We start from the raw sequence: 16,376 nt of genomic DNA, 5'->3' as shown, positions 1-16,376 counted from the left end.
ACTGGTCTCACACTGAACCTCAGATGAGACGTGAACCCCATTTTACTGTAAAGAAGAATAGTGGAAACAGATATAAATATTATCGGGGAGGGGGAAGATTCGCGTCCTTTTATAGTGCGAATCGAATGGGTATGGGTACAGCCGCACACTGTATCATAGCGTATTACCGTACAGTATCCTACGTACAAGATACTCTATTCATCATCTGATTCATCAGAATCTGGTTCACCACTGTACGCTATTCTATTTGGGGTCTTCCGACGGAAGAGGAACGACCTTTTAGGTATCACATCTGTGGTGGACCGTTTGATCAACTGATCCTTAATGTCCCACGGTTCAATGCCCTCGCTAAGCATATTGGCCACTATCCCGGCGATTACAGGAGATGACATTGACGTACCGGAAAGGATATGAGGATGTTTAGCGTCTTGGTAATTGACGCTGTATACATACACTCCACTCGAGAAAACATCAACGCATTCTCCCCAATTGGAGAAGGGTGCTATGGTATCTGTGGAATCATCGATGGCCCCCACGGTAATGGCATACGGTGAGCTGGCAGGACTTGTGTAGCACGCGTTCTCGTTCGAGTTTCCAGCAGCTGCTACCACCACCAATCCGGAATCGGCTGCTGCCTTAATCGCACTGTTTAGAACGGAATTCTTAGTGGACCCCAAAGAAAGATTGGCCACACCGTGTCGACCACTATTCTGGCGGTGCCTTACAGCAAATTCAATGCCAGAGATTATTGTACTGAGACTCCCAATGCCATTACCATCAAGAGCCTTGACGTCAATAAGCAGAACCCTTTTTGCAACTCCGTACGTCTTGGATCCAATGGTACCGGCAACATGAGTGCCATGGCCGTTCTTATCTCCAGGTCCTTCCAGCGTAAGATCAATTCCGAATACGGCTCTACCGTCAAACTCCTGGTGATCTGTTTCCACTCCACTATCAATAACATATGCGTTGATCTTGTGACCTTGGAGATCATCATCATAGTAGTAACAGTAACTATCTCCAGGTTCTAAGGTATCTCTTTGGGATATCCGTGCAAGGTGTCTGGGCGCTTCATCTTGGACAACGACATTTCCAAAGGCATTGACTTCAATATCGGGTGTGATGGCGGCAACCATCGGACACTTCTTCAACCGAGTCAAAACCAGCTTAGAGAACTCGCCTCTGAACGCTGAAAAGTTGCCTATAGAGAACCGCTTGCTAATAAGCGACCGGATCCGATCGGGTTCACGATAATGAGTGTCTTCGTATAGGAAGAAGGAGTCCAAATCTTCGGTGGGTTTAAGAGAAACCAAATAGTTAAGTCCGAGACATACGTTGGACATCAAGATTACAAATATCAACAACATACTGTAAAGAATGTAAAGAACAAAATATGTATATGTAATTGTATATAAAAATATTTGGGTGCAAAATTATTACTCTTTCAGGCGAGAAACCAATTGTGTCACGTGAGTTTTGCCGCGTGACTAAAGAGAGCCTATAAACTTACTTCTTTCCTCATCAGAAAGTGAAGACAAAAAATCCTTAACGGCATCAACAGCAGAAGCATCTTGTTTCAAAAGTTTGGTGATGTTCTTTCTAGAAGACTCAGCCTTCAATTCTTCAATACGCTTTTGTAACTTGGTGTGGTTCAGTTCAATCCAGTTACTAACTTCTTCATCATTGTCATAATCAATAGTTGGCATCCAACTCTTCAATCTGGCAACCTTCTCCAACTTGGTAGCGTCCTTGACTTGACCACTGATCAACTTCAAGACGTACTCTTCATTCAAACGACGACGTAATCTCCAGAAAAAGAATCTTCTGGCATCCTGCCATTTGATTTCCTTCTTGATAACCCCCTTGGCAACCATACGACCAGCTCTGTCATGCAAATCAGCAAATTGAACAGAGATTTGAGCATAAATAGGCATCAAGGCCTTTTCACGGGCTGCTAACTTGGCAGAGATTTGAGAATGTTCTTCTGATCCTGCCTTAGAGGCATTCAATTGGTTCTTCAAATTAGCATAGGTGGGATCCAATCTTGACATGGTACTCAATAACTTATCACGTCTAAACTTGATACCAACCATACCTTCTGGTTCTAAGACACCACCTCTGGATTCTGTGTCGGCATACATTTCCATCATATCGGCATTGATAGTAGGATCAACAACAACCCAGGAACCACCTCTTAATTCACCGGTAGGAGGAATATAGGTGAAAATAGGTTGTTTGAAATCAACCAAGGCATCAACAATGAATGCACCATACTTAAGAACTTCATTGTACATATCTCTTTGACCACCAGAGAACCCTCTCCAGTTAGCTAAGATCATCAATGGTAATTGTTCACCATTGTTGAAATCATTAATGGCTTGAGCAGTCTTGAAAGCAGAATTAGGATACCAAACTTGACCAGCTTCTTGAATCATAACTTCAGTTGAATCAGGGTTGGCAGGATCAGCAGGGAATAAATTCTCCACAACTCTGGTTTCAACACCAATAACACCCATGGGGATACCACCAAGTCTAGCTCTACCAACAACGACACCCTTAGCCCAACCAGATAATGTTTCTTGGAATGATTCCTTATCAAACAATCCAGATTCGAAATCTCCATTCTCCAAAGTACGACCTTCAATCATCCATCTAACATCATATGGTTCACTCTTTGAAGGCATGTATTCGACATCTCTGTCCCATTTGTCTTCAGATTCCAAAATAGGAACTGGCATGTCCCTACTAGCAGGAACATAAGACATCCATTCCATGATCTTTTCAACACCAGCCAAATCATCAGAAGCAGTTAAATGGGAAACACCATTTCTGTACATAATTTGAGTACCACCCAATTGTAAGTTAGAAGAATAAACTTCTCTACCCAACAATTTGTTGATAGCAGGAGCACCAGTCAAGATAATAGGCTGGCCCTCAATTTGAATGGCTCTTTGACCCAATCTGACCAAGTAAGCACCAATACCAACAGATCTACATGTTACCAAGGTGATGGTAAAAATATCCTTGTAAGCTCTGGAAGTTGCACCAGCAATCAAACCAGAACCCTTAAGACATTCAACACCTAAACCATCTTCAGCACCGATGATGTGAGTAATGACAAATCTTTCTTCACCATTTTCAACTACTCTTTCAGTTGCAATGGTCGACCCATTACCAGAATCATCAATGGCCTTCTTGTCTTCCGGGGTCAAATACAAGTATTGGAAACCCTTTTGTTGATCATTAGGATCATTCCAGGCAACCTTGAATAATGGAACCAATTCTTCGGCAATACCAATTCTGGCACCAGAGTTAGCAGAAAGATAGATTCTTGGAATACCTAACTTCCTAGCTAATTCAGTACACTTGTTAAAGTAGTTATCTTCTTGAGGACCAAATGAACCAATCTTGTGGGTGATATCATTAGCAACAATAATAAATTGACGACCTCTTGGGTATTCGGGTGTCTTTGCAGTAACCTTGAAACCGACCATACCAATCTTGTTCCAGCCAGGCTCCCTTTCGACAGCAGTCAAATCTCCAGTTTCATCGTCTTGAATCAATTCAAGAGAGGTGAAAACATCCTTTGGAATCTTTGGGTTCTTGTTACCCTTTTTCCATTGGGAAATAGTGGCTTGACGGAACAATTCAGGGAAATCATAGACAAATGTAGTCCCCATATTGTGAGCCTTGTAACGTTTGGGTTGTAAGGATTCCTTGGCAGGGTAAGGAGTAGAAATAGGTCTCAAATGCATTGAGCCTGGTTGGCCAATAGACTTGAAGACCCATTCACCCTTATTGTTCTTGACTTCCATGTACAATTCGGACTTGACAACATAACCAGAAACATTACTAATGATAGCACGTAATGGGAATGAAGCACCAGATTGAGGATCGGTACAAACAATTCTAATTTCAGCACCAGTGACTCTTAATCTCCACAATCTTCTTCCGAATCTTTCCAAGAAAGAAGCAAAAGCAGCTTCAACTTCTTGAGGTAAAATGTTGAAGACATTGGAGAAATTGATGAAAATATGATTCAAATCAGAGTTGGAGGTATCAATAATTTCCAAAGCATCTAAAATATCAGACATCAAACGGTTGGATTCGGAAATCAAGTACTCACTAAGTGAAATGTCAGGACGAATGATTCCTGTTCTCACAATACCTCTGGTAAAGAATCTCTTATCGGATGGAGCATTTTTACCAACACATTCATAGACATGGATATTTCTATTGTCAGTGAAAAGAGGCTTGATATCAAAGTTGACCAATCTTCCCAATTCCAATTGGAAAGCCAAGGCTGGTTCAATGTGACGAATGACTTTATTTTCTTCGTATTCAGGTCCAGTGAAAGTATAATACTTGGGGTAAGTACCAACGTGATTGGCCAACACAAAAGTAATTCTTCTAACACCAGATTGTATCAAATCTTCCTTGAACTCAGTCAAAATATCATGAATCTTGTTCAAGATTTCATTCTCAGTGATGTAACCATCAACACTAGTGACAACAATATTAACCACGTTCAACAATTCCGGAGTCTTACCATGAGTGGAGAAGGTGATAGCGTCAGCTGGCAGTAACTTCTCCAAGGCAACGGTAAGCATTTCATCAGCATCGTCTAAATGTCTAGAGGGAACTAAAACACCTAATCTGTTCTTCAGTTCCTTCTTGTCTGTGACAAAGGACAAATCAGAAACAGAAGCAGCTCTGTTCATGGCAGATGAATCTCCCTTTAATTGTTGAATAGCATTGAACTCAAAAGTTTGCATGCTTGGTAACTTGAACGACCATTCAACAATTGGCAAACGATCTTGAAAATCATAGCTGATCTTACCCAAAGTGTAGGCTCTGTAAGCACGTCTGACATAAACTTCTGCTGCTGCAATGGCAACCCATTCGTCATTGGAAACCAAAAATTGGTTCAAAACATCAAACACAGTGTGCTTAGAATCAACAACTTCTTGAATGATCTCAACCTTAGGGTTTCTGTGTTGAGAGTAGAATTCACCATATGAAGTTTCAGAAACAGAGGATCTCAAAATATGTTCCAATTGATCAGATCTTTCTTGGATCGATGGTAAAGAACATTGAATCAAGATTTCTCTGGCCTTCAATGCAACCTTTGCAGAGGATCTGTTTTCCAATTCAACAACCTTCTTCAACTCTTCTCTGAGAGGACCAGAAATAGTTGGGTTGGCTTGAATCTTATCTTGATACTCTTCCAAAATGGCCAAGATCAAGTTGTTCTTGGCTGAAACACGAGAATGAGATAAGGACAAGGATACAACCTTACCCAAATCAGACTTATTTTCATCTCTAAGCTTCAAAATCACATCTTCTTCTCTTACATTGGCACCACTAAACAAAGACTCAACTGCATTGTATTCTTTGATCAAATCAGCCATGTATTGATATTCATAGGACAACAAACCATTTTGATATTTGGTAGCAATCTCGACCAAAGGAGCAACAATAGCACCAAACAAGTCATCAGATTCTGAGCTTGCCTTTTGGATCAACTTCAAAATTTGTCTAGCAGGAAACTCAGCACCTCTTGATTCAGTACGTTCAATTAATTGAGCCAAAGAATCATTCAACTTAGTAGGCAACCGAGAGTGTAAGGCAGAGATTTGTAATTGCCATTCAGAGTAAGGCAATTCCTTATTTCTCAAGACTTCCAAAATACTCTTCATGGTAGAATTCAAGATCATTTGGTTGTCAAAACCACTCAAAATATTCTTTAAAATGTTATGACAAGCTTGGAACTTGTGAACGGGTCTGTTACCTTGAACAGTTGGTTCACCCAAGTCAGGTAAAGTATTTTCATAAGGTTTAGCGTGCTTAACCTTTGAAGGATCATCCAAGGCCAAAATAGCCAATATATCACCAGCATTAACTGTGGATCCTGGTTGTTTTAACAACAGGACCACACCATTTTCTTGGGCGATTAAAGGCATACACATCTTCATGACTTCAACTTCAGCATATGCTTGACCAGCGACAACATGATCACCAGATTCAACCAAGTATTTGACCAACTTACCAGGAGATGGAGTTCTTAATTGAGTAGGATCGTTTTCAATTTCTAACAAACAAGTCTTACCGTCAACAGAAACTCTGGTAGCAGAAGTTTCTTCTTTCCAGTAAACGGAATGAGATCTTCCACCAATAGCACACAATAAACCTCCATCAGATAATGGTCTGACTCCTACAACATTTCTGGTACCATTCAAAAATAAGGTGTAAGTATCAGAAGAAGACTTTGTGGCAGTGAACTTGTATCTTGAACCTTCGTAGATAAACTCCACTGGGTAAATTGTCTTCAACAAGTTCTTACCTGGAACCTGACCCTTTTCTAAAGATTGAACGTATTCCTTTTTATCTTCTTCATTTTGAATATGAGCCTTAGTCACAGCACCACATAAGACTGCAATAATTGGATCCGGTCTTTCAGCAGTTAACTTCTTGGTAATTAATTCATCCAACCAACCAGTTGTTATGGTGTTGTCTTCAAAATCTGGAGTTTCCAATAATTTAATCAAATATTCAACTGTGGTTCTGAAATCACCTCTGATAGACAATTCTTTCAAAGCAACTACCATATGTTTTCTTGAAACTTGACGGTTTTCACCAAAAGCAAAGATATGACCGAATTGAGAATCAGAGAAAGAATGAATGGATGATTGATTGGAAACAGAAAAGTAACCCCAAACATTTGAAGAAGAACGGAAGTTCAATTCGTGTAATGTACCACCTGAAGGTTTGAAACCTTCACCAGGATCTTCAGATGTAATACGACAAGCAGTTGTATGACCTTTAGGAACTGGTCTTCTTTGTGACTTCAATGAATCTTCAGACTTAAATTCAAAATCAATTTCAGTAGATGTATGAGGATCAACACCATACATGGTTCTGATATCACGAATCCGGTGCATTGGTATACCCATAGCAATTTGCAATTGTGCAGCAGGTAAATTGACACCAGTAACCATTTCGGTTGTAGGATGCTCAACTTGTAATCTTGGGTTCAATTCCAAAAAGTAAAACTTATCTTCCAGATGAGAGTACAAGTATTCCACCGTACCAGCAGAAACATACCCGACTAACTTACCTAATCTGACAGCAGCGTTTTCCATAGCATTAAAAGTATCTTTGTTTGCAATGGTAACAGGAGCTTCTTCAATAATCTTTTGATGTCTTCTTTGAACAGAACAATCTCTACCGAAAAGAGAGATATTCGTACCATATTCATCAGCCAACAATTGGACTTCCAAATGTCTGGCATCACCAGCTAACTTCATAATGAAAATGGGGGAGCCGGGGATTTCATTGGCAGCTTGATTATATAAGGTGACAAAGTTTTCTTCACTATCAACTTTACGAATACCTTTACCACCACCACCTTCAGAAGCTTTAATCATAACGGGGAACCCAATTTCTTTGGCTTTAATTAACCCATCTTCTGGGCCAGTACAACAACCCTGTTGGTAAACTTCATCAGTGACACTGACCAAGTTAGTTTGTTCGTCAATGAAAACATCATCAACACCAGTACCAGACCAAGGAATACAAGGCACCTTAGCATGTTGGGCAACGATTGTAGAAGAAATCTTATCACCCAAAGATCTCATAGCTGAACCTGGAGGACCAATAAACACAATCTTTTTAGGAGAAGCTGCCAATCTTTCTGGTAACAATGGGTTTTCAGAAGCATGACCCCAACCAGCCCAAACAGCATGAACATCGGTTCTTTCGGCAATTTCAACAATTAAATCCACATTGGCATAATTGTTGTTATTGGTACCACCAGGGACTTCAACAAATTGATCAGCCATTCTGATATACTCAGCATTAGCTTCTAAATCTTCCGGGGTGGCCATAACAGTGAATTGAATGGCTCTTTCATCACCAAACGTTTCGTAAGCCCATTTACGAACAGATCTGATTTCCTTAACTGCGGCAATACCGTTGTTAGCGATCAACACCTTGGAGATGACAGTATGACCTTGATGGGATTTGACGAAATCAGTGACAACACTAGGCTCGGCATTAGCAATTGTATTAAGACCTATAAAGTGTGGTGGCAATGCTTTGTGTAAGGAGGAATAGTCTGTTGGAGGAGGAGTGGACTGGCTCAAGCCGCCAGAAGAGGCGGCGGCCGTACCATTTGAAGTAGTAGTTGTAGTTGTTTCAGACATTCTGGCACGAATGAAGTTATCGGAGACTCTTTTGAATATATGAAGTCGACGATTGGAATTATATACAAAAGTTGGATTTCTTGAGAGCGTACCTAGTAACAATCCCTTGATCGACCTATAAAAGCGTTGGTTAGTACTTAGCACTGGGATAAATTTACTGGTAGGCATGCAATTAGTTGTATATGGGAATGGGAATGGGAATGGGAATGGGATTGGTGACTAGATGGCCCCTTAGCATAAGCAGTGGTGTGAATTGAAAATATCATTAATCAAAAAATTATAAATGAAGCCACCACCATTTATATAATTACAATGCGGGTTATGTCAAGGGATCAATGAGATACCCTTTCGATTGTTTGTATCAATTGGGTGGTAACAACCAGATCAAAATAGCTGGTTACCCGAATCAATTACGAACTTTTTCCATGCATCGCACGACATTGACCCCTGCGACAAGGAGTGTGGTGTGGCCGTATAATGATAATGTCTTTGGTGGTGTTTCTTGTAACATATTGGGATTGTCGTACAGCGCGGGGTGGTATTACCGGTGTACATAGTCAACAAACAAAGTCTTAGCGGATGTGTAAGACAAGGGAATTGAAGATCTTGAGGTGTTTTGTCACGGAATGGAACGACATAGGGCAAGACGACATAGACGACATTGCACATTGGACCACATTAACTATCCACTTACCTTTGGTATCACATCATTGTTCCACTGCTGATCATTGATTCACTGCTGTTCACTCATATCATCTCTTCATCGGTATCACTTGTACCATTATGTTATGCCATTGATCATCAACTATATGCTGCACTGCTTCCACTATATACATACTGTGCTTTAGTCACTATGGTGATATATATAAAAGTATTGGGTTATACCTTTACTCTCAAATGAGCGAATGCCCTTAAACTCAATTCAACAAAGGCTTCCCACTATATTTATACTAACCGTGTGTATACAAGAGTTTTTCAAAGTAAACTTCTTTGCGCGCTTCTACAAGTTAACTTTTTACTCAACTAAATTAATTATTAGGTATGTACTACTTTGAACCGGTTACCCAGTCCTACACAATTCCTATTCTTTCCGGGAACAAGGAAGGGGGGCGTATCATTGCTACGCTCTCTTACATACTATTTGTTCGTTTAATTCACTACTATCTATTTCCTTAGCTTAACTTACCCAAACATTTGTTTTGGGCCCTTGAAATAATTGTTGAGACGACTTTGTGTCACATGTGGTTCCCATCAACAGCTTGAAAAAGTTTGGGGTGCAAACTGTCAACCCTTTTCAACCAAAAAAAAAATTACTATAATATTATTAACTGGGATGTTCACTTAACTCCGACAGACATACCTGTAACCTGTAATTATTGCATTTTAGTGTAGATGCTTTTAGTTTCCATGATGGTAAGTTGGTAAGTCAATCGCTTCCTCAGCATAGTCAGGCTAAGTACATCAATATATGTGGTCGTGTGTTTACCACTACCATACATCTAAATCCAATTAATTACATAAGCGTCACCTATATTTCATCGCCCTTGATTTCAATCACTATAGACAATATAGTCCAGACCAAACGCATCTTACATTACGTACGGATCTGATGTCACTATTATATTATACGTCTTTAATCCCAACATTAACCATACAAACTAAAAATGGACTGACTACAATGCTAGTCGTGTATGCGCACGACTATTCCAGAAATATACTATGCACCACCAATCATTTGTTGAGTGCTGATTTTTGTTGAGTCGCTGCGAACCACTTGACGTCAACTTGATTAATGCTTATGTAAATGCTTATGTAATAAGAGCGAACCCCAAAGATGGCAATGTAGTTTTTGCACCCAATTATCCGCTTGCTCTATATGCACTTATCTATTCTGTACTTTTAACTATGAACAATTATATACCTTCTTCACAATAATCTCTGGAACCGGGGTAACATCGGTTGTGGTCGAGTATGATGTTTACCACGATCATCACCCATAAATGTGGTTCCACCACTCCCATTGGATGTAGGTCGAGCCAAGGGATGTAATTGTGGCGGTGGAGGTGGTGGTGGAGCGCCTTGAGTACCACCGTTACTATATGGAGAGTTAGGGTATAAATGAAGATTATGGGATGCAACTGGAGGTGGAAGTATATACTGGAATTCCTCCTTTCTTGAAGGGTTACTGCTTATGGTACTGGTGATCTCATAGATTGGAATTGTTTTGGACCCTTGGTTGAAGATTTCCAATTCGATTCGATCAAAGTTCTCGGTGAAAAATATTCTTTCCAATTCCAAGTCGCTAGTAATAATCTGCCCATCAGGGATTCGAACCCCCCACATCGCATTACTCATCAAGTAGTTTAAATTGAATGCCGTTCGGGCATTTTCAATCAACTCTCCTAACCTTGGTGGAGCTGCATTCTTCATAGGAAACTCCAATTCAATGACTCGGTTTATGAATCGAAGTATAACCTTTTTCTTCTTGGGTGCAAACGGTCCAAATGGTGGTTGGATCGCAATCTTATTATTATTATTATTATCATTATCGTCAGAAGTAGTGGTAGTGGTAGTGGTAGTGGTATTGTTACTGCTATTATGTTCAGTAACAATCGAATGCATAAGCGGTGATGTCGACCTCGACATAAGTACGGATTGACCTAATGAGCACCCATTCACTTCCAGTTTCATCTGTTCTGTGGCTATGGTTGCAAGTGAATTTAATCCACTCATATTTTTCTTATCATTTGATGAGGAGGAGGATGTCACATGGTCAACATTCGACATCTCTTTTATCAATTCTAAACGTTCCGTGGCCTTGAAGGGAACAGAATTCCTCAGGACTGCAGCATAGTCGTCTATTATTAACCCATATATCAACTCACATAGAGGCATCAAGATCCGTTCAAACCCAAAATCCTTAACACAACATCCAATGATTCTATTCAACGTCAAGGAAACAGTTTCTGTATCTTGTTTCCCTATGGTCGATACTATCAAGGGATCCATTGACTTTAAGATCTTCTCCGATGACGTAGTCAGAGTTAACTTCAGCCTCAAATACTCAATCAGAGATCCATCAACACGTTGAAACAGATGAGCAAATAAATAAGCTATCCCACTCTCAATACATGCTTTACCCAACGTTCGGATATTGGAGTTGTCCCCTCGGTCTTCAGAACATGTTTTAGATGCTTCCATGTAACGTTGTAACGTTCGACGAGCCCCTGTCACGTCTGGCTTGTAGGGAACGGATGGTAATGCAGTTTGGCCCATTACTACACCATTGGTTGTGCTTCTACCATCAATTAACGAGCTTCCATTAAGAACAACACCACTCCCATTTGGCAGTTCAGAAGACGAGTTGATTCGTACATTTGCCAATGGAGGTAACAAATGTCCCACCCGAGTAACTTGTGTAGCAGGTGGTGTGCCACCATTGTTTGATCCGGAAGACAACTTCGAGGCAGATATTGTTGTGGTGGTGCCAGTGGTAGTGGTGCCTGGTAGTGGAGGGGGTGGGGGTATTGGAGTGGCAGAACCTCTGGTCGATGTAGGAGTCCTAACACCTGGTGTCAGGATAAACGAAGTGACTCCACCAACACGTGGTCTTATCATATTATCCATAATGGCTCTGCTTCGATCCTGTGGAGAGAAGCTCTTTGATTTGGAGTAATTCAAGTCAAATATAGTATTATTAATATCTGTCTTCAAATGAGCAATCTCCGATACAAATGATAAACTCTGAGCCAAATCAGAAGATGCAGTTTCTGTTGGAGCATTGGAATTAGATAAGGCTGAAGGCTTCACATCTGTCATGGCAGCAATCTTTTGTCTTTTATAAGGAGTAGAAGTAGAATCATCAACACACAGCTGATTTTGATTTTGATCACCACTACTGGTTTTGTCTTTTCGACGAGAATTCGAGCTTCTCTTTCTATTCCTTCTAACACTTTGGACAGCAGCTCTCACTAACTTATCAAAATCTCCAAAATATTCCTCTGGATATTCAAACTCCTTACGTAAGGAATCTGCCACTTCTTTTATCTCATCTTCTTGTTCGCTTGCCTTTTTGGTCAGTAGCTCCATTGTATCTATCATCTCTAATCGTCGAGCACTGAACCGTTTCCACAACCTTTCATCTGTGAAGTTTAATCGTTGTCTAATAGCATGAGTCACCCCCACTTTCTTATCATCGTGTGAATCAGTCTCCTTCGGGCTATCCGATGTACCTTGTGTTGAGCCTTTGGATGTTTCCATCTTAATCATCTTCCCATCACTAAAACGACTCAGTCATGCAATAAATACTATTCGCGTTTAATGCCGTTGGCTAAGGCTAGTGCAGCTATATAAAGCTTGCTGAATTGGTTTTGCTTAATCTGGGGCAAAATAGAGTCATGTCACTTTGGATGATTAAAAAATTATGGTGATTCAAACCGCATATGGGTCGTGTACCCTGGCGACGTGGTGACTGGCAATCATCAAGGGTTTTGTGACAGTTCATGAGTCATTCCTATTTTACTTGCAAATCCGGGTAACCCTTTTGGTGCAGCAAAATTTTGCAAGTCACGTGATATGTGTAGGAGTCATTTGAGGCAGCAATAGCTTATATCACGTGATACATTTACTAGTCATTTTTTAGAGAAAGAGAAATGATTTATGTCACGTGATATAGTTAAGAGAGAGTCATTTTACACGAATACAACCCAGTAATGCCGTATATCTTGTTAGAAATGGGTCCTAAAATACAGTTTCTTAGTGCTCTCTATTTAATACTTTTTTCAGAATTGCACAGAGAAATGATACACATTTTCTCCTTATGGTTCCCTCAAAAAGTAACTGTTTCTACGTAAATGTATCAGAACCGTCGAAAATTGAAAAGTTAGTACCATTTAGTAGGCGTCCAACAAGCTTTAAAAATACATATTTACAAATAATCATATCCATTAAACACCAGTATTAAATACATGTAATATAACTATTCATTATTTCAATAGTACCTGCATATAACCGCGATGAGTCACTCCTAATTGGGTAACTCTTTTGGCCACTAACCGCGCTGTGTTATCTTCGACAGGACACACAAAAGTCGTTGAAAAAACACTATAAAAACGTCAGGGGAACCCATCAAGTAAAAAATTTTCCATTCTTTTGTTTCTCTTAATCATTGCACATTATAAGCACAAGCATATATAAGAATAAAGAATACAATGTCTAAGGGAAAGGTTTGTTTAGCATACTCTGGTGGTTTGGATACTTCAGTCATTTTGGCTTGGTTATTAGAGGAAGGTTATGAAGTCATTGCTTTCTTAGCCAACATTGGTCAAGAAGAAGATTTCGAAGCTGCTGAAAAGAAAGCCTTAGCCATTGGTGCCACCAAGTTTGTTGTTGTTGATGTTAGACAACAATTTGTTGAAAAGGTTTGTTTCCCAGCTATTCAAGCCAATGCTATCTACGAAAATGTTTACCTTTTGGGTACTTCATTGGCTAGACCAGTTATTGCTGAAGCTCAAATCAAGGTTGCTGAAGAAAATGGATGTTTTGCTGTCTCCCATGGTTGTACCGGTAAGGGTAATGATCAAGTTAGATTTGAATTATCTTTCTATGCTTTAAAGCCTGATGTTACCGTCATTGCTCCATGGAGAGACCCTGCTTTCTTCAACAGATTTGCTGGTAGAAACGATTTATTGGAATATGCTGCTGCTAAGGGTATTCCAGTTGCGCAAACCAAGGCCAAGCCATGGTCAACTGATGAAAACTTGGCCCATATTTCCTTTGAAGCTGGTATCTTAGAAAACCCAGACACCACACCTCCAAAGGATATGTGGAAATTGACTGTTGATCCAACTGATGCTCCAGATAAGCCAGAAGAGTTCTCCATCTATTTCGAAAAGGGTTTGCCAGTTAAGTTGATCTTAGACGGTGGTAAGAAGGTTATCACAGACCCTGTTGAATTGTTTTTGGAAGCTAATGCTCTTGCCAGAAGAAATGGTGTTGGTAGAATTGATATTGTTGAAAACAGATTTATTGGTATCAAATCCAGAGGTTGTTACGAAACTCCTGGTTTAACCATCTTAAGATCCACTCATGTTGATTTGGAAGGTTTAACTTTGGATCGTGAAGTTAGAGCCTTAAGAGATCAATTTGTTACTGTCTCTTATGCCAGACAATTGTACAATGGTATGTACTTCACTCCAGAATGTGAATACGTTAGATCCATGATTCCTGCTTCTCAAACTACCGTCAATGGTGTTGTTAGAGCTTCTTGCTACAAAGGTACTTTGACCATCTTGGGTAGATCTTCTGAAACCGAAAAGTTGTATGATGAAACTGAATCTTCTATGGATGAATTAACCGGTTTCTCTCCAGAGGATACCTCTGGTTTCATTGCTGTCCAAGCTATCAGAATTAAGAAGTATGGTGAAGCTGCCAGAGAAAAGGGTACTCCTTTGACTTTATGAATTTAAATCACCACCACCACAAAAAATCTCTTCATGACTTGAGTTGAATAACGGCTCTAATTTCATTTCCTAACGAACTTTATTATTAATAAACTTTTATTCTTTTTTAATCACGTTTAATTTTGTACGATAAAGCCCATTCCTCTAAATGGTATAAGAACTGTGGAATCTCTTGTGTTATAATCTCCTGTGGAATACTCATTTTTGCTGTTTTATTCTTCTTACTAATAAGCAAATGGCTTTCAAGATGGTCCTTTAATGTAGTTATGACCTCGTATTGAAGTGCTTTGTCACCACCTAAAAAGTCTTCAAATTCAGCTTTATGATTGTAATAATACCAGCTGGTCAACCAAAGGGACTTATTGAAAAGTGGGAATCGAAACTTATACGGAACCAGAGTATCCTTTTCCAATTGGGCTATTCGTAACTGCATTGGCATATTCATTAATGTTAAAAAGTTTCCTCCAATCACCACAGAATCACTTGGTGTATAAACACAATGGATCCAGCCACTAGGTATATAAAATAGGTCGCCTTCCTTTAAAGTGACTTTAAACCCTTTATTCGGTTTCAATGATTTCTTGGTGTAATCAGGGAACCATATATAGTTTTGGTTAGGTTCAAGACACCATTGAGTGTAAAGATAAAGATTTGATTCATTTGGAGGGAACATTAAGAAAATCTTCTCTCCTGAACAAATAGTATAGTATACTGAGGTTCCACCAAAATCTATATGGAAATCAGTGAAGGAACCTTTCACCGACATCAAACAATATTTGGTAACTTGGGGTCGTTCCTGATCTGGGTCGACCCAAGTTTTATCTACCACGTCCAAATCGCGAACCACTTTAGGTCGAATAAATTTATCTCCCAAACCTGTAACTTTTGAAACCTCCAACAGAATAACATTCCTTATACGATCACGATGGTTACTGGCTGTAGTGAAATATTCTTGCCATTGGCCCATATTCCAACCGGGTACTACGCCCAATTGCGAAAGAACATCCATTACTTCAATAGGTTGGTCCTTCCCAACATGCTCTGCGATGTAGTCGACGGAAATTTCCTCGCGAGGCCGGGGTAATTCCATTCCCACAACCAGTAAATCTGCTTGAGGTACCAAAATAGGTCGAGTCCATCGACTAGATATAGCTTCCTTTGCAGTACACGATGACACCACGTCAATATAAGGATTGACTGTTAAATCTCGCACAGTGTCAGGTACTTCGATAGGGAATGAATGAAATTTGGAAACATGAGGATGGTGGGATTTGTTTAATGCAAATGTGAGTCCTTCATTATAAGCGGCGTAATCAATAAGAACCTTGCTGCGTTTCGATTTACGACGCATCACCAGTGGACCATGTTTCGCATTGCAATCGTTGCAATGATATAAGTTGATTTCGTTAACGGTTTCCGAATCCAATCCAGAGCATTCAGTATGGGTCCATCTCTTACAAACATCGCATTGGATCCAAGTTGAAAAATCTTTCTTCCGCGACCCGAGTTTGGCACATATCATACACTCATTCCCACTGTTGTTACTTGAGACTGTAATTGAGTCCTGAGACTCATTTTCTCGTTTCACTGCCACCATAGCATACATACGGTATCTGGTAGTACTGCAATGCTTATTCCTTTAGTCCGTAGTGTTTTTAAGACGTCATTCGCGATTTAAAGGTTGTGTGTTAAACAAAGCGACATTGGAAAC

General features: G+C 39.9%; 4 protein-coding genes across 4 annotated transcripts; 1 reads left to right on the top strand and 3 right to left on the bottom strand.

The window, feature by feature from the left end:
* Window positions 1–194: 194 nt before the first annotated feature.
* ACC1 (acetyl-CoA carboxylase) lies at window positions 195–8,372 on the bottom strand (the record flags this gene model as incomplete). The annotated part of the gene is made up of 2 exons (XM_043193483.1): window positions 195–1,288; window positions 1,511–8,372. The coding sequence occupies 2 exons, from the start codon at window positions 8,370–8,372 to the stop codon at window positions 195–197; spliced, it is 7,956 nt and encodes a 2,651-aa protein (XP_043047320.1).
* A 1,758-nt stretch (window positions 8,373–10,130) lies between these two features.
* KQ657_002732 (uncharacterized protein) lies at window positions 10,131–12,464 on the bottom strand (the record flags this gene model as incomplete). The annotated part of the gene is made up of 1 exon (XM_043193482.1): window positions 10,131–12,464. The coding sequence occupies one exon, from the start codon at window positions 12,462–12,464 to the stop codon at window positions 10,131–10,133; it is 2,334 nt and encodes a 777-aa protein (XP_043047319.1).
* A 950-nt stretch (window positions 12,465–13,414) lies between these two features.
* ARG1 (argininosuccinate synthase) lies at window positions 13,415–14,665 on the top strand (the record flags this gene model as incomplete). Its single annotated transcript, XM_043193481.1, has 1 exon — window positions 13,415–14,665. The coding sequence occupies one exon, from the start codon at window positions 13,415–13,417 to the stop codon at window positions 14,663–14,665; it is 1,251 nt and encodes a 416-aa protein (XP_043047318.1).
* Window positions 14,666–14,771: 106 nt separating this feature from the next.
* On the bottom strand, window positions 14,772–16,262 carry JHD1 ([Histone H3]-lysine-36 demethylase; the record flags this gene model as incomplete). Its single annotated transcript, XM_043193480.1, has 1 exon — window positions 14,772–16,262. One exon carries the CDS (start codon window positions 16,260–16,262, stop codon window positions 14,772–14,774), a length of 1,491 nt encoding a protein of 496 aa, XP_043047317.1.
* Window positions 16,263–16,376: the final 114 nt, after the last annotated feature.

The sequence above is a fragment of the Scheffersomyces spartinae genome (assembly GCF_019049425.1).
Source record: "Scheffersomyces spartinae strain ARV_011 chromosome Unknown scaffold_23, whole genome shotgun sequence".
In the NCBI taxonomy this organism is placed as follows: Eukaryota; Fungi; Ascomycota; class Pichiomycetes; order Serinales; family Debaryomycetaceae; genus Lizanozyma; species Lizanozyma spartinae.
This window is presented reverse-complemented; position numbering and strand designations above follow the sequence as displayed.